Below are 21,157 nucleotides of genomic sequence, written 5' to 3'. Positions count from 1 at the left end.
TGGCTACCTTTCACTTAGGATAAAGATCCTTGCTTTCAACTTTCTATGCTGTGTTTTATTGAGGGGATACAGACAGTGATGGAACATAGTTTCCAGAAATAATATATACATCAACCGAATGAGCTATAATATTACACAGTTCAACAGAACACAAAGAGGGAGTAATATTCCAGTGTTAGGGAGACTGACATCGGCCATACCTTGGAGGCAAAACAATAAGAGGAAGTGTCCTGCCTCCCCCCAAGTTGTTCAACAATTTTAAAGAAAAGGGTGTCAGCCAACAGGAAAAAATAAAATAAAATAAAAAAAGATTTGTAGGTTCAGTAAAGACTGAGATTAGCATAAATTCTGAGTTCAGGTCTATTTTTCAGGTACTTATAAATTACAGTAAGAGAAATAAGGTTCAATAAAAAAGGAAGCATCTCCACACTCCAAAGTAATCTTCTATGCCAGTAAGAATGTATCCTTGTAGACTTGCAAACAGGAAAGCCCACATGACACCTCTTAGTGTAGCTTCCAGACACTGTCAAAATTAATATTAGATTTAATTTCTAATGTAGTAGCAAGATATTTTGAGAGATTTGTGTTATTTATAATTTAAAAGGTGTAAGGAAAACACTTCAGAAGTGACTGTGCTGCTCTGTGGATGGGGGGGGGAAAAAACACTTCTAAGTGACAGGTACTAGAACTTAATTTCTGTTCTCTCTAAAACCTCTTCTTTCTTTGAACAGTGATGTAATCCCAGCTGTCACACAGGGACATTTAGATGTGGAATTAGTGTGAACATCAGTATTCTTCAGACACTGAAGCTTATACTACTGCCTTTCTTTTTTCAAGACACTACATCAAATAGTTATCTAGATACCAACTGTTAGTCAGAAAACAGTGCTGGCAATAATTTGGGCCAGTTTACAGTTTATATCCTTAGAGAAGAAAATTTAGAGGGAATAAGTCACTGTAAAAAAAACCAACATCCAGCTTGGAAAAACACTCATGACTCTCATTTGGTAGCAATTTAACCATTTCACAACATGAGGAGAATAATGCCCAAGACTAAAACATAGTAACAACTGTCACTTTCAGAAGACCATGTGCCTGAAGCACGTTCTTGTTTCTTAACCATAATTTTAAGATATACAACTTTGGCTATTTTACCTAAAAAGTTTAGGATTGCCAGACAAAGGCTTCTTTTCTCCATGAAGGCCTAGTCATATGTTAACCAAATCATCACAGAAAAGTGAAGTCCACAGCAAATCTGTAACAATTAATAGGTCACAACGTTGCTTTACTACTATGCAGTATCACACATCTAACCAACATCTCGGAGAAAGGCTAGCAGTCAACTAATGAATAAATAGGTCTGGCACACTTCCTGGATTGTCAGAATCCAAGAACATGAAGCTTTCTGCTAAGAAAGGAGAGCTAGCTGAAAGCTGTTAGAGAAAAATACGGTTATCAGAAAACACTGGTTCACTGAGCCAAAAAATATTTAATTCAAAGCATTCCTAGCCTGATAGGCTTTTGAGAAACTGAAGCTTAGGATTCCATACTACGCTGTGGGTCTACTAAAAGCTAATGAAGTCATGAGCCTTCAGGAACGTTCCATGAAACTGATGCCTGACAGTGAGTTTAACAAGTAAATGGAATTTCCCAAGAGATTCAGAGTTTCATGGGAATTTTCAGGAGGTTTCTTTTAAATTATCATTTCTGCGTGATTCAAACAACCCACCTATTCCCGGCAACCTGAAAACCATTTTGAAATGATGAATAAGAGAAAAGTCATTCTTATCTCCCAGTAGATCCAACTCCCTCATATTCAGAAACTATTTGTTGGTTTCTATTACTTTTTTTAAATAGTTTGATATTTATTGAAATCCTGCAACTAGGCTGCACTAACATGGTGGTTCCCTGAAATAAATTGACACATCTCTTACCTGCTGAAGCTACAGAATAAAAGGCATCTTGTATCTAGATGCCAAATTGTAACACAGTAAGTGAACTATGAACCCTATAAATCTCAGTCCTGCATTCTTCAAAGTATTTATTTCCCAAAAATTAACACAAACGCTGAAAACAGTTTATTAAAAAATACTTTTAACAATACTAGACATACCACAATTTTACCAAGAAATGAGTGCAAACATAACAAATTAACTGCTAGTTTAAAGGTAAGTTTACTTTTCTGCATTTTATAATACCTATGCCATGTATTTTCACCTTTAACTTCCAGTTTATTTTTATGAATACCTGGTTTAAAACAAAACAAAACAAAAAAACAACAAACCAAGAAAACCCCAGACAGCCATCATCTTTGTATCCAGCCAAAATTTGGCTTGGCAAATTAGACAAAGTTTAGAGCTGGCAACACGTCAACTAGGTCAACAAGAATTGGACACTCTTAATCTACGTAAAAACTTCATTTGAAATAAAAAGTATTAACTATGTCTGCTCTCTCTAGAAGAGATTCAAGGTTAAAAATTCAAGTGCCTCAGATGCTCCAGTGAGATTGTAAGAACTCTAAATTCAGCTATACTGTTATTTCAAACAAGTTCTTAAACATGCTCAGTGCATAAAAGAAATGATGACATTGTTCAAGGTAGGTAGCGTATCTCAATTTACATGTCATGGACAACCAACCTGTAATCTACATCTTCTAAGTGTACTTCTGTTGAACTTCCATAATATACTGAAAAGAATACACACAAGGTTCTAATCGTTTAACATTTGATTAAGAGGGCTATAGTTCCTCATTTCCCACTAGAGATTGAAAAAACAGAAATACTGAAATACTGAATATTTTAAATAGAAATTTTAGCTTCACATTAGGCACTCTCATCAGATGTAAGCAGAGAACAGGAAAAAGTTAATTAGTCTCTATTTTTTGCTTTTAGCATTTGACACAATTCAAAGATTAAGCAGGTGTGTTTGGGTGGGGTTTTTTTGTTAGGTTTTGGTTGCTTTTTAATGCTATTAGCACACATCTCTACAAACTTTTGGTAAACTTCCTCACAATCATTAAGTGGCACAAGACAAAGCACGAAACGGTAAGATTCAAAGTGTGGGACTCAGACTCTCATCTGCTGTGGAACAGAGTTTATATAGTACTCAAATGAAACCATATACCAGCTCTGAGAATTTATTGGGAGACAAAAAAATTTTGTAACAATTCTGTAATTAATTTCTGATCACATTCTATAAAACTCACATTACTAACAACTGTCCCTCCTGATTTGGGGAGCAGGGGGTAGAACACCACAAAGGAAAAACAGATACATATTTTGAGTCCCTAGTGGCAAAATTCTGAATACTTTAATCACATGCAGAACAGACGAGCTCTTACACAAGGCAGATAGATGAAACAGTAGACTATCCTGTCTTAGAAACGCTCCGTTCCTTCTGTATTCCAGCAGTGGCTTGTCCTTAGCAGAAGCAAACATTCGTTACTTCCAGACATTGATTCTCAGTTCTAAATTTGTTAGTCTGCTTTAAAAATAATAAGAGATACCTCTTCTTTTTATACTGTGCAAAAAAAAAAGGATAAAAGTTATGTCCCTATTTTCCTCCTTAAAACAAAAAAAAAAAGCTCAGCACAGACTCTGTACTAAGTTTAAGCAGCTGAAAAAAAACCCCCACCACTAAACACAGAATCAGAAGCTTTAAGCAAAACAGCTGCTAGGTTTTTTGGTGGGTTTTTTTGTGTTTTTTTTTTTTTTTTTTCTTCCAGAAGGACCATGAATTTTAAAATAAATAGAAAAGGTAGAATCTTTACCAGATTTCACCATTCCATTCACAATCTAGGGAGTTTTTTTGACCTAAGACAGCCACATCCTATTGCTTCCCACATGTCAAGCAAGGCAAAACAGGAAAGTTCAGTACTTTGAGCTGATCTGCAAGTAGGATACTTTTCCCTGTTAATGAAACAATTTAGAAAGACAGCAGCAACCGCTTAGGGAAACCAACTGAACTGCAAGGTCAAGAATACAGGAATAGGATTTCTTAAGAGAAAGGTGTGATTACAGTCTGCATTTCCAGCAAGAGGGAAACTCCTGCAGGAACCAGATAAATCTTGGTTCCAGCATTCTGGAAAACTTCATATGATGTTACTTATCTGGTACCAAACTTCTTAATCAGTCTTATAGGTCAAGGTCACTCATATCCCACACAAAGAGCAAAACAGTCTTTATTACTGATCTGCAAGGTTGAGAATTATGGAGGATGAAATGCCAGTTTACCACCAGAGATGTACAACTGATGAAGCTATCAAGTATCCCGTTCGTAATTGTTCTGTATGCCACATAACCAGGTCAGTTCAGTTGGTTGTTAAAGGGCAAGTGGAGAAGTACAGCACTGCACAGAACAAAGGACAGTTAACAGCTCTTCAAATACACCATCCAAATCACTACCAAGTAGCTCTTGCAGACAACAGTAGAAGAGGCTGCTCTGCCTCTTCTGAGTTTGTGACGATTTGTGACACTGGTGATTGCATGAAGCACACAAGGTTAGCAAATAGTGTGCAATCCATTGTTCCTACCTAGGAAATTAATAAAAAGGCCTCAAGAAAACAAACAGTCACTGTAGTGCTTTTAAGATGCTCTGTTAATATCAGTTTCCTCAAAGTGATTTAATTCCTCAGAAGAGATTCTGAAAAGTTGCCAAGATCACCTCAAGACAATATGAAAGAGCCAGAAATGACTTCCAAGTGACATCAAGTACCAGCCCTCAAAATGCTACTATATGTGATAACCTGAAGTAAAGGCCTTATACAAGGTTGAGCTTGGGCCAGAAAAACCCCTTCCTGAACCATTGGACAAGTATTCTTAAAGAGGCATATTCAGCAAGTAAGACCACAGATTTCAATAACCAAACTCATTACCATAAAGGAAGTTTACTCAGGACACCCTACAGTGGGTTTCTCTCTCAGCTTTTTCTCCTGCAGTGTCACTGCAGGAAGCATTGACTAGTGAACTAAGAAATCCACGATCCTTTGAATTTTCAGTTCACTCCCTAAAGGTTTGTGGGACAAAGAGCGCTTGCCAGAGATGACAACAATAATTCAGACATGACTGATATACAGACAAATGCTTCCTCAAAAACTCTGATATTTGTAGGATTTACTAAGCAGTTTCTCTCTAATGTGAATTCTCCAGTGAAACCCTCATGTTTTGTCCAGAAACCCTAGTTTTAAGAAAACACTCTGCTCTGTGCAAGTGAAGTAGTGAGGTACTAAATGCAGAAGTATCCAGGACTCAAGTAATCTACCATTCTTTCTGAGGACTATGCACAAAAGCTGATCTAGGGTCAGTGCTGCAGTGCAGTTTTTCACATCAGCACTATGCTCAGAGCACTCTGGACACTTCCCGTGTTTCAAGATAAGAACTCCTGATGCCACAAGTTATAAACAGAGCATTTCTTACTAAAACCCATTTCCTTGGGGCAGACCACATTTGTTCAGGAGTCAGTAGACTTAGATGTGGGTGCAGACAGGAAATAAAACTGCTTTCCAATACATCCTAATCAGTTTGGTGGTCTTGGTGAAGAAATTCTCTCTGAGAAGGATAAACATTTGGCATTCCAACAGAGAAGGCCAGTATCAGTTTGGGGTGGGTGGGGTAGTGTTGCTGTTTAAAAAGCAGTAAGAGATTAAAATAAACTGCAGGAAGACACCTAAGGAAAAAGGGAAAGGCCAAAATCAAGAGCCACCTCACATTTGTCAGCTCCACATTAGACAGCTAAGAGGACCTGATGACATGGAACAGGAGTGCATATTTTTGCACACCGCTATAGTGGACTGGTATCAAGTGCCTATGGCATGTATATCAGAGTTAGGACAGATACATGAATTGGGATCTAAAGACAAAACTTTGTCAAGCCTGAGGGGAATTTGCACAATGAATGTAAAACAGGCAGGGAACTGACAAAAAAAATGAGGAAGACAACAACAAGTAATGGTGAAGGAGATGGTCCAGCCTGGACAAGGGTTATTAGACTGTTTCCTTAGGATTAAGTTTTACCTTGCTAAATACAGTTTACCAACAATCAAAAGCAGCATACAAGTATACCTGAAGTTCTGGCTGATTGCATCAGCACAGAACATGATGTAGGCCTCAAAGATAAACACATGACACTTCATTTCATATCCAATTATATGAAGTGCAGGAACACACACCTGGAAACAAGTAAAGAACCCACTAGGAGTTGCACAGTTGAAATTACTTTGACCAAAGGATCTCGTTTCCTGATAGATCACAGGACAACTATAAGCCATTAATTGAACAATTCCTCAGATTTAGGCATCAGCAGAAAAAGGTGTGGCAAGTCCTCAATCAGAAGAGCTTTGAAACAAAGCCTCCTGAACTTCTTCCTTTTGGCAAAACTCTCTAAATGTCACCAGAAAATCTCTGACCTCAAAAGCCAGGTACCACGACAGAGTGGAACACACAACAGGTGGCAGAATTCCGAAGTAAATAGGTAAGATGGTAAAAGTGAGTTTATAAAACATATTTCCCCAAGAGCCATTGCACTATATCACTTCCAAGCTTGTTCTTAGTCAGCTAAATATTACCTGTGAGTTCTGTACAGCCTGATCTACAGAAGTCTTCATTTTCAACTCCTCAGGCTGAGCAGCTAACCCCTCTTTCTCTCCACCCCTTTTTTCTCCTTCTCATTTAACTCACCTTCCAGCTTAAGCTGAGAGTTCCCATCTTGTGGCCGTGATGGTCCGCTACATCCTATAGTCCCTAGGGCCTTCCCTCTGCCAAGCAAGTTCAGTTGATGGTAAGGAAGGAACAGTCTCTCCTGCTCCTCAGAGGGCCTACCTGACCCAGTCATACTATGATCAGTTTGTATAAGAAGTAAATAAAACGTACTTCTTGTAATAACAGCCTCTTGTTGACAGGACCAAAAAAAAAAAGTAACAACAACAAGAAAAATTGAGAGGAGCTTAAGGACAATACACCTGAACTAGTACTTATGAAGAAATCAGCAAGCTCATTACCTCAACATCAGAGGACAGGAAAGGGGCAAAACCTACACCAAGCAACAAAAAAGCAATCAGCAACTGTGTATGCCTATCTTATACTGGCCTGTACACTCCTACCAGACACCTGCTTAGAATATATGCCAGCAAAGGCATGCGTAGAATCATTTAGGTTGGAAAAGACCCTTAGAGAACATCGAGTCCAACTCTAAAGCTAACACTGCCAAGTCCACCACTAATCCATGTCCCTAAGCACCACAACTACATGTCTTTTAAACACCTCCAGGGATGGTAACTCAACCACTTCCCTGGGCAGCTTGTTCCAGTGCTTCATAAACCTTTTAGTGAAGAAATTTTTCCTAATATCCAATCTAAACTCCCATGGGGCAACTTGAGGCCATTTCATAAACCAGCAAGTCAAAGGTTCACAACTGGGCAAATAAAATCCAAAGAACAGAACTACCAGATGCATAAAGAATTATAATGTATTACTGAAGACCCAATACAACCTCTGTGAAGGGAAGTCTACCTCAAACATGACTGAGTTATTTGAAGATGTCAGTAGGCATGCAGACATGGGACACTAAGAGTAAATCAAGATTTCAGAAAGACATCTATTGACATGCATCTCCAAAAGCTTTAAAAATTTCCCAAGCAACAGAGGTGAAGTCCTTGCATCAATAAGTAACTGGTTAAAAGACAGAAGTAAATGGTTAGTTTTCACAGCAGCAGGTCACAAAGAAGAGTATCCCAGGGTTGCCTTTGCTCTTCCACCCAAAGAGATGATCCAATGAAGTGACAATTCACTGCCCAGTACAGCCTAGTATTAGCAGCAAAGAAAATCAAGAGAATGTCAGAGGAACTTCAAAATATTGAGGTACTAAGGTGGTAGAATTCAAGATGATTACTAAAAGCAAGTACATATTAAGCTAAACAGTGGCAAAAGCAAATATTCATATTACCTAGACAGTAATGGGCTCTAAACTGACTTATCATGCCAGTTTTATCTTGGGGTTTGAATACACAGTTCTGTAAAAGGATGAACTCTGTAAAGGCATGTGAAATGCTTTGACTTCTTAAAGGAAGATCTTCTGTGTTGTTCCCTGATTTATCACCACACAAATACACCTGTAACACACATCAGTGTGTATCTTGAATACATGTAGTTCTAGTTTCCCCATCTCAAGAAGAGAGCAGAACTAAGAAAATACAAGAAAGGAAGGAAGGAAGAACGATCGAATTTAATAAACAACTTCTCTACAAGAACATGTAAGAACTCTTCAGCTTGGGGGATGACCAAGGGAAGATAGGTCAGGTCTTCAGAAAAAAAATATAATTGGAAAAAACCCCAAACCACATGAATAGGAAACACCTTTGCCATCCCTTGCCTTTTTTAAGTAATGGTTTCATATGGTGCTTCCACTTCTTGTTTTAGGACAAACAGAAGAGTCGCATTAAAAAAACATAACCAGGGGACACCAGAGATCCACCGAAGCTTTATGTTGCTTCAAAATCACACACCCACACAACAATAACTTATGGTAGGAAAATCTAGTAAATCAGTTATAAAACCAAAGAAAACTGTTTTTCTCCCAAGGACCAAGACAAGTGTCACTGAAGGCTGAAAGATATTTCAGATATATCATTACGTATTTTTTTTTTTCCTAGCAGTCCACCAGTAGCTGCAGACAATAAATCCTAGACTACACAGACTTGCTCTGATTTAGCAGAGCTGTTCTTATCTGATGATGCAGAGACAGATTATTATGACCCCCACTCAACATGGTCCAGACTATACTTTGTTTGAAATACTGTTTAGCATGACTCTGTAGAACCCATTCAAACTGGAACAGGAGGAAAGGAAAATACTCAAACAGATCACAAGAACAGAGAACTTATTATAGCCTCTACACTGCAACTGGGATTGTACCACAATGCAGACAGTAAACTTTGGACAATATCCACTATTAACAGCTTGCACAAGCTTGTACATTTGTAGCTACATTTTTTTCACTTGTCTGTGAACTATTTGTTTAAAATTCAAATCCACTACAGCAACTTTTGAGTCATTAGTGCTCATTATCCATTAACACTCAGTTTTTACTATGTTAAATAAGCAATAATATCTGAATAGGAATAAATATGGAAGGGGAAAGAGGAAAAATAGAAGGGAAAACCCCTAAAATGACAGTGTTGCCACAATACATAAAAACCTGGGGATAAATTAAGGCTAGAAGTGTCCTAACTTCTAGCCAGAATGAGTTTGGGATCCATTTCCAAAAAAGAACAATTAAGTCCTTCCAAATGGCTACCGATTAGTATGTGAAAGACTAATGACAAGGTAGCAGACTTCTTGACCTGGCAAGATTGCCAGAGACTGACATTTCCTGAATAAGGTGGTAGGAAGATGCATACACCCTTTTTCCCCCCAAGCACCACGAGATAGCATATCTAGCAGTAGTACATATAGAAACAAACAGATGGGATTAGACACTTGGAGGAAGACATCACATAAGTCTCCTGGACCAAAAGATGGAAAGTTTAAATTTGCCTTGGTTAGCATGTTTGTGGTGTAATGCAAGTCAATTGTAAAGACATTCCATATAAAAACATATAAAAACCAAAAGCTGAGAGAAAACTATTTGTGGAGACAGATGAAGTTGTAAAAATTGTTTTCATGTCACTGACAATAAATAAAAGGAAATGTTTGGAAGTAAAGACAAATGGGTGTTTTTAAGGAGAAGTCAAAGATAGGAAATGACTGCTTACGAAAGCTGAAGGATTGAGAGATAGGGTGGTCCAGGAAGAATAAGAAAATTGAAGGAGCATGAACCAGAATCACAAGTAAGTCCACAGTCACTGCATTATTCAGCTGGTAGCACAGCAAACTTCTGAGACCAAGTTTGGCACAGTTAGCACTAGAGCCCTTATACAGAGCAGTCTAAGGCAGCAGTGGATCCTATTTTTCTTCCCCCTCATCAGATGGCTAACACCAGAATGACCTACATCTGAACTACAGGTCACGAAGCAGTAGCCATTTGATAATCCTCCCCCATATTCAGATTAGGAGGCTTAATAGCTACACTTAGGTAAAGTCAAATCTTCACATTTAACTGGGCCTTGCTGTGGCACGCTCTCCGTTCTGTGAGCCAAACCAATAGCTGCAATCACAAGTTGGAGTCCTTTAGGGCAGTCTTCTACAATCTACATCATATATGGCAGCAATATTAGTTCCCTGTTAATCAAAAGATATCCAGCAGTTTCACACCAGTAGTATTTTAACCTGACATTATGAAATGGTGTAGTGCTTTTAGAATGGAAAATAAAACTTTTAAATAAGATGTACAAAGATTTTTGACAGTAGTTATGAAAAGCAGCAGCACATTCAACCCTAGATTAATTACACTGCCCTCTGACCTGTTAGTGGCTCAGCAGACTAGGAATGTACTAAAGCTAGTTTATAATGCAATGGAATTATGATGGTGAGAGCTGTTATTCATATGTAAGATTTTAACTAGCTTTTAATTAATGTGATTTGAAGAAGCTAGGAACTGTGGAATGAGGAAGATAAGTATTTATAATCTGAAAATTAAGGATTTTTAGAAGTAGTCAGTAGCATTTTAGAATAAAACACATTGCAAACCAACAAATTTTTCCACTGAACAGCTCTTTAAACATGAGTAATCAATCCCTAGGTGCCACAAAAGCTAGGATGCCTCATAACGGGAAAGCAGGACCCTACCAAGTTATACAGAAACTAAAAGCTGAGGAACATAGTTAAAGAGGTCACAAATTCAGTGAGCTTTCATTTACCAACAGACTTCAAAAAAAAATTCACATCTAGTGACATTTACCCAACTCTCACTCCTACAACACATGCTGCTATGGAGATGCAAGCCTGGACGGATGTTGAGAACCAAACACAATTAAAAGCAGCAGCTGAGACTCCACAAGAATTTTGCAAAGAATAAAGTGTTTATCTAAGAAGGGGTTAACCCAGCTTCTCAAGATACCACACAAGAACCTGGTCTGTGCCAGAAGTGGAAATAAAAAGAAAGATGACAACCCAACACATGGGTCTTTGATCTGCAGAGTCACATGCTGCTGACCACACCCCATAAAAAGGTATTCAACCCCTATTGCTCAATGAAATTCTGCAGATTCAGAGCCCTCTACTCTTTGTAATACATCTTCTACCCCCTACAGGCAGAGCCACTACCATCCATCTTCCCTTCCCCACTCTCTCCTCCCTTCTTCCTGGCTTCTCTATGCCTTTAGTGGATGGAAGGATAAAGTGGTAGATTAGCGGGGGAGGGGGGGATATATCACATAACTTTACAGCCTTAAACAAGGTTGGGGTTTTTTTGTTTTGTTTTTTTTTTGTTTGTTTGGGTTTTTTTCCTTATGTATGTATGGCAGCTAAATTTATAATGCCATCCTATTTTTCAGAAGTTTCATACTGGACACATGAATCACACAAATTCAGTTCTGTTCCAACCTCTATCAATGTTCCAACCTATCTTACCAAAGTCCCCTCCAAGCACATGGAAGAGAACAAGGTTCAAGAATGACATAAAAGACAGTGGTCCTAACTGGGATGAAGAATTTTAAGTTCATTAAGTCTATAAATCTCTGGCTGACCTCTACACTTTATATAAACACACTAAACTCTTGAAGGTTAGAATAACAACCTTGTTTGAAGCCCAGATACTTGAGTCATATTCAAGAAGAAGGGATCCATTATAGCTGTTCAAAACACCCATATAATACAGCTGAAAAATAAAAAATATGAGGGCGGATAAGGGGAAGAGGTACTAATTTTTCCCATTTTAGCTGTAGGCAGTACAAGCCCTGGCTACTTGCCAATAGCTGGAATACAGCACCTCAAAAGCATATACTGATCTGATAATAATAGAAGCATGTCATGCTGATCAATTTATTTCCCTTATACAACTACTAGTACTTATTACCATAGCAAGACAGTTCAGGAGACTCAACTAACAGAAAAACAATCCAGAGCAACAACAACAAAAATCACAGCAGGCCCCCCCGACTAGCTTAAAACAGAAGGGCAGTTCACTGTTACATCAGACAAGTTCCACTTGTGGTGGGTTGACCCTGGCTGGACACCAGGTGCCCACCATAGCAGCTCTAACACTCCCCCTCCTTGGCTGGAGAAGGGAGAGAAAATATAACAACAAAAGGCTCATGGGTCAAGATAAGGACAGGGAAAGATCACCCAGCAATTACCGTCACAGGCAAAACAACAGACTTGACTTGGGGAAAATTAATTTCATTTATTGCCAATCAAATCAGCGTACGATAACAAGAAATAAAACCAAATCTTAAACACCTTCCCCCCCTTCTTCCCTTGCTTAAGTTTATTCCAGATTTTCTCTACCTCCTCCCTGCCAGCAGCACAGGGGGACAGAGAATGGGGGTTGCAGTCAGTTCATCACACATTGTCTCTGCCACTCCTTCCTCCTCAGGGGCAGGACTCCTCACTCTTCCCCTGCTCCAGCATGGGGTCCCACCCATAGGAGATAGTCCTCCACAAACTGCTCCAGCGTGGGTCCTTCCCACTGGCTGCAGTCCTTCAGGCACAGACTGCTCCAGCATGGGTCCCCCACAGGGTCACAAGTCCTGCCAGAAAACCTGCTCCAGTGTGGGCTCCTCTCTCCACGGGCCCACAGGTCCTGCCAGTAGCCTGCTCCAGCACAGGCTTCCCATGGGGTCACAGCCTCCTTTGGGCTCCCACCTGCTCTGGCATGGGGTCCTCCATGGGCTGCAGGTGGATATCTGCTCCACCATGGACCTCCCTGGGCTGCAGGGGGACAGCCTGCCTCACCATGGTCTTCCCCACGGGCTGCAGGGGAATCTCTGCTTCGGCCCCTGGAGCACCTCCTCCCCTTCCTTCTGCAGTGACCTGGGGGTCTGCAGGGTTGTTTCTTACATGTTCTCACTCCTCTCTTCAGCTGCCGTTTCTGTGCCCGCCACCAACTTTTTTTCCCTTCTTAAATATGTTATCAGAGGCACTACAACTGTTGCTGATGGGCTCGGCCTTGGCCAGTGGTGGGTCCATCTTAGAGCCGGCTGGTATTGGCTCTGTCAGACATAGGGGAAGCTTCTGGCAGCTTCTCACTGAAGCCACTCCTGTAACTGCCCCCCCCACTACCAAAACCTTGCCAGGCAAACCCAGTACACACTACAAAGGGAGAACACGCGGAAAGATGTTATCGTCAGTGGTACTGTATTCTTGCTCTTGTCAACAATCTTGTTGATTAGTACGCTGTTCAGCCAACTTCGTTTCCAGCTCACTTCAACCCCCCCAAAAACTGCTGTTAAAATAGGCAGTTACTAAAAAATCAGAAGCCTTGTTCTCTCCAGTAAAGCTACTTATACTTGACTCAGGAGAAAATGCAGGTACGTAGTAAACCTGATTAGGAAACTGATCTAAGTTAAACTAGATCTGACCATTTCTTTCCTGTTCTTCCTCCTGCCATGTTTCGCATCCCGTTTTCTAGGTTAGTGTTAAGCTAGATTAGTTTTACAGTCTAGTTTGTTGAACTGTTTAATAAATGAATGCTCATACCAGTTGACATAAATCATGAATGTAGGTACAGTGAGTACAGAAAGAAAAACAACAAAATCATGTTATGCATCAAAAAACAAACACCCCCCCCAAAAACCAACCCCAAACCCCTAAAGTTACCAACCTCAAGCATTAGTACACAGTTAGTTACTGAATACCAATTCAAGGGAAGAACTGAAACTGAGTTGCAGTGACAATATCTGTACTCCACATTTTCAGTTTACACAAGTTCCAGCTTAGGAAGCTTTTAGTGCCTACAATGTAGAAAGGCTATCAGAGTTTAAATTTCTCAGCTCACTATCAGCCACATAAAAAGTAAACAGCTACCATATAAGAACATACAAAAAGAAAATTCAAGCCATGCCTAAAAACATCGACAAAGATTACAGCAGTTCCTGGAACACTTAAAAATTGAACTGCTTCCACATACCAGTATCTAAACATAAGGAACACCAAAAACATAGTCACCAGTTTTATCAACACTACTGAAGATACGTATATCTACTTGCATGCTCTGCAACACATTTCTGTTCTAAGTGCAAAGAATTCAAACAAAGCATTGCTTGCATCCCACACAGTTCATGGATTAGTCTGTGTAGCAGGTACAGTTCTGTCTTCCATAAAATTATGCTCCATACATCTTTAAAATTGCAGGTTCACAAGAGATCAGTGAACTAGTAGTACTGCATCTAGTGCTAGATGCACAGAACTTCCCCCCCCCCCCTTTAAACTAAGCCTCTGAGTGTCATTACTCTAACTTTTCTTGTAGTTTTCCCTAAGTAAAAACATCTCACTAGTCAAACATAAGAAATCCCTTCAAAAACACATAATGACAGCAGTAGGCAATTACTTCTCAGAGAAAAGCTGATTAGTTGAAACAGATTGTGAGAGGACATGGAAAAGAAGCTGATTTAACACTACATATTTGAAACAATGATAGTCCAACACAAGCAAAACAAACCCCATGTGTTTTCTCTTGTTTCAATCTAAAGACAGTTAATGTGATACATATACCACAGCAACTTCCAATGACATATATACACACACTGACCATTTTTTCCTCTTTCGTTAACCTGCTTAGTTCAGGGGAAATCAGGATGGTACTTTTAGCACTATGTTCCATTCCAGGCAGCTGACAGTGCCACGGGCAGCTAAACCAATCCAACGGCTTATTTCTGCTCTTACCTATCCTGCTTCTGTCACACAGTTCCACCCCTGTCCTTGTGCTAGCACCAGCATCGATCAGACTTTTTTTTTTTTTTTTGCAAGCCCCTAACTCCTCTCAACAGACAGTTGACCATCTACTGAGTTAAAACAGATCAGACAGGGGTCCAAAGAGTGCTGATGCAGGAATACAAGCAGCGGGAGCATGCAGTCAGGATTGTGATTTCTCCTTTCTGGTGAGAGTTCTGTGAGACTTGATGATGCAAGATGGCACTTCACTGTATTGTTAGACTGTGGTTTCATAATAAGTGTTCAACACTAATGCTGACTTACACACCTGCCTCTAAAACTAGTTTGAGTTATTCCCTTACATGATACCATCTTCCCCCACTGCACCAAACACTGCTTGTGAACCTGTGCTGTGATTCTGATCTAGATTTAATCCCCGTTCCTCTTCCAACATTTGCAGTAACACTGAGATTACTTCCTTGATCTGTTTTACACTGGAATCACTCCAAGAGTTTCACATCACAGCTCGAAGCAGGACAGATCCACAGGAACCCCTTACAGCAGTATTACTGCCCATCATATTGGATGATGGCACTACGGCCATAGCAAGCTTGTTCGCCGTTTAAAGAAGCTGGAGTGCCAAGGAAGCAAAACAGTTCAAAGCAGGTATCATTTTGAAGTCATTCTTGCATACAGTCTGTTAGTGGCTTAACAGGTAATAGAGCATCAAGCCATCAAAACAATCACTAGTAGACAAGAACATTACAGACGTATAGTAAAATAACCAGTTCTGCTACTACTACTGTAGCAACCATGGAACATCACCTACAACCGCAACAGTATTACAAAAAAAAGTGACACTAACCTACTGCAAAATACTTACAACCACAGCAAAAGTGAGAACACTTCTGCATGTTGTGGGAATAAAGACATAAACTGCTTAATGCAGGAGCATTGCAAGTGTGGAGATAATGTCAAATAGAGTAGCTACAAATCTTTTGCTTGGGGGGGAATTCTTCCTCCTGGAAAGTGCACTTGAGAGACAGCTTGTTCAAAAATAGTACGCAGGAGCAGAAGTTTAATTTTTTTTTTTTTTTTTATATTTTAAGTCTAGATCCATCAAAACAGAATTAGATGCACCAACACATCCTAGTTTAGAGGGAAAAAAGTCTGGAAAAAAGTCTGGAAAAAAATACAAGAGCAAAGAAATATTTGTCTGCTAGATTTCAGAAGCATACAGAAATGGATTTTCACTTTGATCAAATTTCAGTTTTCATAAGAAAGTAATACCGAGGCTATTTCCTGTCAAGTGTGTGCCCTTGAGCTGCAGCAGAGGAACAGTAAAACTTCTGCCCTTCCCCTCCCCCCAAATAGCAATGTATTTATTTTTTTAAAGTAGTTGAGATACTATTTTTAAACTTTCATTGTGAAAATGAGGCTTTTATTTTTTAACAATACAATGCGAGGCCCTACCAAGAAGATTACAACATCCATTACTGGAGTTACCTGGCACTTTCCATTAAAGAGCCTTAAGTTACTGCTCCAAACTTTACCCATAGAATACCGTGATAACATAGTAAAAAGCACCGCCTCATGCTGAAGCTTTTTCTTGCACCCCAGCAATTACTAGGTCTCTCCTCTGTGCCTATTCATGTGGGGACTCAATGTACTTGCAATCATGCTACCTGTAAAGTTCAAATGAAATCGGTCAGTGGGATCAATGGCTGCTTAGAAAAACTGCATAAACCCTTTTTTCTTAAGGCTGACCACAGTATGAAGCTAGACTTTTATAGCTCCATACTACCAAAGCCTCTCAATCCAATGGAATGCATTTAACCAATTCACGTTACAAAGTTTTAACTGAAGAGCACCAAAGAGCAATTTTCAACCATTCCAATATTCACCTCTATAAAATATCTTGCAATTTAAACCACCGTGGAACTCAGTTGCTGGCTAAATTAGGTACTTCAACTCTGAGCTTTCTGGCGCTTTTCCATAAACACAGAAAGTGAATTAGGGTATTTCGTTAGTTATGTCACAAAGACCATACCTAGGACAAAACATACCAGTGAGTGCTGCTATAAACAGTACTTGTTAGCACATATCGTGCATGCTGCAACAACACTGACAGAATCAAGATCTTCAGGTGCCTTCTAAGAGGATCTAGTTTTGAACTCTGATTGTCATGCAAGAGTTAGGTACATCCATCAGCACAAGTCTAGGCATCTTAGGAATGTTAGTGCTCAACATAACACGCACAAGACTACCATCTGAACAGCCATTTTATACTGAACACCTATTTAGAATTTCTGTGAATATATTCCATTCATTTACAATGTGAAGTCTTTTGTACCTCCAAATGTTTAGATACCAAGCAAGAGAATTCTCAGTAATGTCAGTGAAATTTTATCACTGTTTTTCTTCTCAAATTCTTTAAATGCTTGAACATTTTGACCTGAGACTTTAAATCATATTCTGCAGGTCACGAATTAACATAATAGGCTGGCAAAACCCAAGCTTTTAATTCTGAAGCCCACGCAAGCATTCAAATCTGCAGCCAGGTTTTGACACACAGTTCGGCAATCAAGCCCTTCGTGCAGAGGCCCCTAACCATCACTGACCCTCAAGCAAACAGTATACTGCAGGCAGCTGAGCATTATTTCTGTCTCACTGTTGCGGATATGAACAATCTGTTGACTATGAGCATCAAGCTGAGCAATCACGGTCTTGGAAGTGTTATCTCTGGCTCAGTGTACCATTTCCATAAAGTAAGTGGATGAGGAATCCTTTACAGATAAAGGATTACAAAGTGCTCAAGTGACTACACTACAGAAATGCAAATATCAAATTTAGCATCAATAAAGTAATACAAGACATCAAAGTAAAGTTGTTCATCTAAAGGGTTTAGCAGAAACAATATGACATGTTCAAGGAGTCTGTACTTTCTTGCTTCGCCCTCTGAACATAATGCTTAATGATAGTCCACAGAACCATATCACCTTTCAACATAATTTTAATGAAAAAAATGCTAAAGGTAGAATGATCCATGTTTTTTGCTGTTGGTGGTTTTTTGTTTGTTTTAGGATTGACAGGAAGCTAGTTCAAGAATTGGGGGGGGCTACTACTTTACCAAATCATTTTTCTCACTTTGCTACAAATGTATGATTCTTGATAAGGGCAGAGAAAGAAAAAATAAGTTATGCCAAATCCACCATATTCACCACTCCTCCCCCCACCATGTTACTGTTTCAGTCATCAACTTGACAATTGTTCAGACCTTCCAGTTAATACTAACTTTGTTAGACTCTTCAAAACCTTAGGAATACTTCGCCGAGTGAGAACAATGAACCATTTTTACCTTGGAAGTTAATTTGAGCTAATGTAAGGGGTTATTTTACAGAAGGTAACACTACAGAATTAACGCTACAGAATTTCAAAGGAGTAAAGAAAAAAAACCAAGCCACCCCAAACCTGTTAAGTGTACTCTACCTCCATTATCCTGACCACTCACTTTCTTGCCACTTTGTTTACACTTTCACTCAGATAAGGGCTGCTCAACAGGCATGCCAAGTAACAGTTCTTAACCGAGATAGCTCTTGACTAACTATTAAACCACAACCAATATCCTTCCTCCTTAGCAGTTCCTAATAATTTCAGGGCTCCTTTCTATTAACTGTTTTGCATCATGAACATACAAAGAAATCATATTGTAATAACTTTTGTTCCAAGGAGAAGAAAACTAAGTGTGAAGCAACACCACAGTGCAATCAGTGTAAAATGTAAGTAATTATGTTAATGGTTTTACACTTTGCAGTTCTCAGTAACAGAGTAACCCAAAAAAACAACTTTGAAGAAGTTCCCTAAACACAACAGATCTGTCCAGCAGAGGACCCAACATATGGTGGAATTTTGTCTTACGGAGCATTCATTACATTTCTTTGCAGTCCTTGTCAGTGGTGGTCATGCTGTGCAACTGTGTTCCCTGAAGACATACCATTATCGCCTGAAACTCCCTTCAGTCATCAATTGTCAAGCAGACTTTTAGGATTTTAGTTTACACTTAAAACTGAAATGCCATTAAATAACAGGTAACCAGAGGAACGGCCACTTCTATGTTCTGAGATATATTGGTCCATCAGATTTAACAGTTTGTCACAGCATCTATGCCAATGAACTAGCTCTCCCTATACATTCTAACTAAACTGCACTCTTTCCACAAGACGCGTTATATAATGTATTAGTGTATGGAAACACATAAGCATTGTTTTCCTAAATCATACTATAACTCGAACGATTAAAAAGACAGTCACAAGCATACACAGGTATCATGATATATGCACAGGTGTTATAACGGGCGTTTGAAAGTGTTATTGGGGCAACACAGCAAGAACAAGAAGTACATGTGCACGAAGCAGCTACCAAGTTACTGAAAACAGGTAAAAAAAAACCCCACAAACCCGGACAAAGCTAATCGCCTGTAATTGTAAGCGTACCTACTTGTTAGGTGTTTACTTCTTACTTTGATCTCGTCTCAAGCACAGGCAGAAACACTGAATGAATCGCTGCTCACCCTCCCGCTTACATCTTAGATGTGTTTCCACCGCTCAGCCATCAGGGAGAATCAGTACTGACACTAGCATACTACTTGAAGATCAAGGATTTTACCTATTTCCCTAAGAAGGGAAATGTCTGTTGAAACGTTACAAATAAGCAGATCCTGCCATCGAAGTGTTCACACACACACACACCCCCTCCCCCCCCCAACAAAAAAACCCCAACCGAAGCGTCCCCCGCCCTGAGGTGGCAGCGCGGCGGCGGCAGCACACGTAACACATGCCAGCGCTGAAGGCGGGCAGCCCGCCCGCAGGAAAGGGGCAGGGAAGCGAGGGCAGAGGCGCGAGCCGTTAAGCCGGCAGGCCGCCGCGGCACGGGTATCCGCCGGGGCGGAGCGGGAGCGGCTCCGGGCTCCGTCCCCCGCCGCCGCCCGTCGCCTCGGCCGGGCTCTGCCCGCGCGGGAACGCCGCCGAGGCGGCCGCCAGGGACCGCGCTCCCCCACCCAGACACGCGGGGAAGTCACGTGAGCCGGGGGGACCCTCGCGGCACGAGAGGCACCGGGGCAGCCCCCCGGGGGGGGGGGGGGGGGGGGGCGAGGAGGAGGAGGGCGAGGGGAGAACTGCCGTCGCCATGACAACTTCCAGGGGGGAGGGAAAACTTCAAATCCCAACCGTCAGTGCAGGAGCGGCTCCCTCTTAAAGGCGCACACACACACACGCGCTCTCACACACAGGCGGGCTCCCCCCGCCCCCCAGGCACTGGCGATGGAGGAGGAGAGGAGGGGGGCAGCCACCGGCACTCACCGCGCCAACGACGAGATGCCGAGACAAAAGGACCCGAGCCGAGAAAGGGTCTCGGCCGGCGGCGAAGGCAGGGACCGAGCGGCCCCAACCGAAGCCCCAACACCCACCCTCCGCTGCCTGGAGGCGGCTTAGGACCTTCGCCCTCCCTCACAGACCCCGTCTCCGCTTCCGCCCTCCAAGAAAGCCGCCGGAGCCGCTCCTCCATCCCCGCTCCCCCCCTCCGCCCACCCGAGAGAGCCGGGCTCGGGGCGCCTCGCCCGCTCCCCCCGCGGAGATCCCCCGCTCCCCGGCTCGCCACCCCGCTCCCCTCAAGGACCCCACCGCCGCTTACCCTCCCCCGCCCCCCCCCCGGCCGGGATACCCCGCCGTCCCGTCCCCCCCTCTCTTACCCACACAGTGCATGAGCCGGTGCCGCCAGGAGTCGAGTTCTCGGCGGACTCCCCTGCGCTCCGCCGTGCAGCGGGGGCTCCGGCACTGGGAGGAGGCGGCGGCGGCAGGAGGAGCGGGAGCCGCGGCGGCCATTCTGTCTGTTCCCTTTTCCATCTGCCTCTGACCTCACGCCCGCTCATTTACATACGAGCGCGCGCTCCCCCGGCTCCTCTCCCTCCCCCCCCACCCCCCCCTTGCCTCGTCGAGCGCGTGCCCGCGCCCCCCCCTCCCCCCCCCGCTCGCTCAGCATCCGGGGCGGGGAGCGCGCGCCGCCTGGCGGGGTGACGGACACGTGTCCCCGCTCCCCGCGGCGCCCCCGCCCCGCCGCGGGCCCTCCCGGGCTCCAGCCCCCCCCCCCCCTCCTTCCGCGGGCAGCGGGCCGGTTCGGTAACCGGGCCGAAACCGGACACCCCCCCCCTCCCTCCCCGCCACCGCCCCGTTTCCCATCGAGGTCCCCCCGGCCTACAACTCCCGCAGGGCAGCGCGCCACCTGCTCCGGCCCAGCCAGGGCGGGCAGCAGCGATGCACGCCGGGAGTTGTAGTTCGTTGAGGGAGGGGGAACGGCACCCGCCCGCGAAGCTCTTCCCACCGGGAAGACACCCCCCCCCTTCCCCCGCCCCGGGCGGCCCT

At 42.2% G+C, this 21,157-nt stretch overlaps 1 protein-coding gene across 6 annotated transcripts in view; it reads right to left on the bottom strand.

Annotated features, from left to right (window-relative positions):
* The window catches only part of LCORL (ligand dependent nuclear receptor corepressor like), an 88,980-nt gene extending 68,292 nt beyond the window's left edge, over positions 1-20,688 (bottom strand). For all 6 annotated transcript variants that reach the window (XM_069792922.1, XM_069792943.1, XM_069792958.1 and 3 more), the window contains exon 1: positions 20,488-20,688. In XM_069792922.1, coding sequence (XP_069649023.1) covers positions 20,488-20,641 — 154 coding nt within the window. In that variant the 5' untranslated portion in view covers positions 20,642-20,688. The remainder of the gene's footprint in view (positions 1-20,487) is intronic.
* Between the last annotated feature and the right edge of the window lie 469 nt (positions 20,689-21,157).

Source organism: Haliaeetus albicilla, chromosome 1 (genome assembly GCF_947461875.1).
Source record: "Haliaeetus albicilla chromosome 1, bHalAlb1.1, whole genome shotgun sequence".
Lineage (NCBI taxonomy): Eukaryota > Metazoa > Chordata > Aves > Accipitriformes > Accipitridae > Haliaeetus > Haliaeetus albicilla.
Note: the sequence above shows the minus strand (reverse complement) of the source record. Positions and strands in the feature narration are given on the sequence as shown.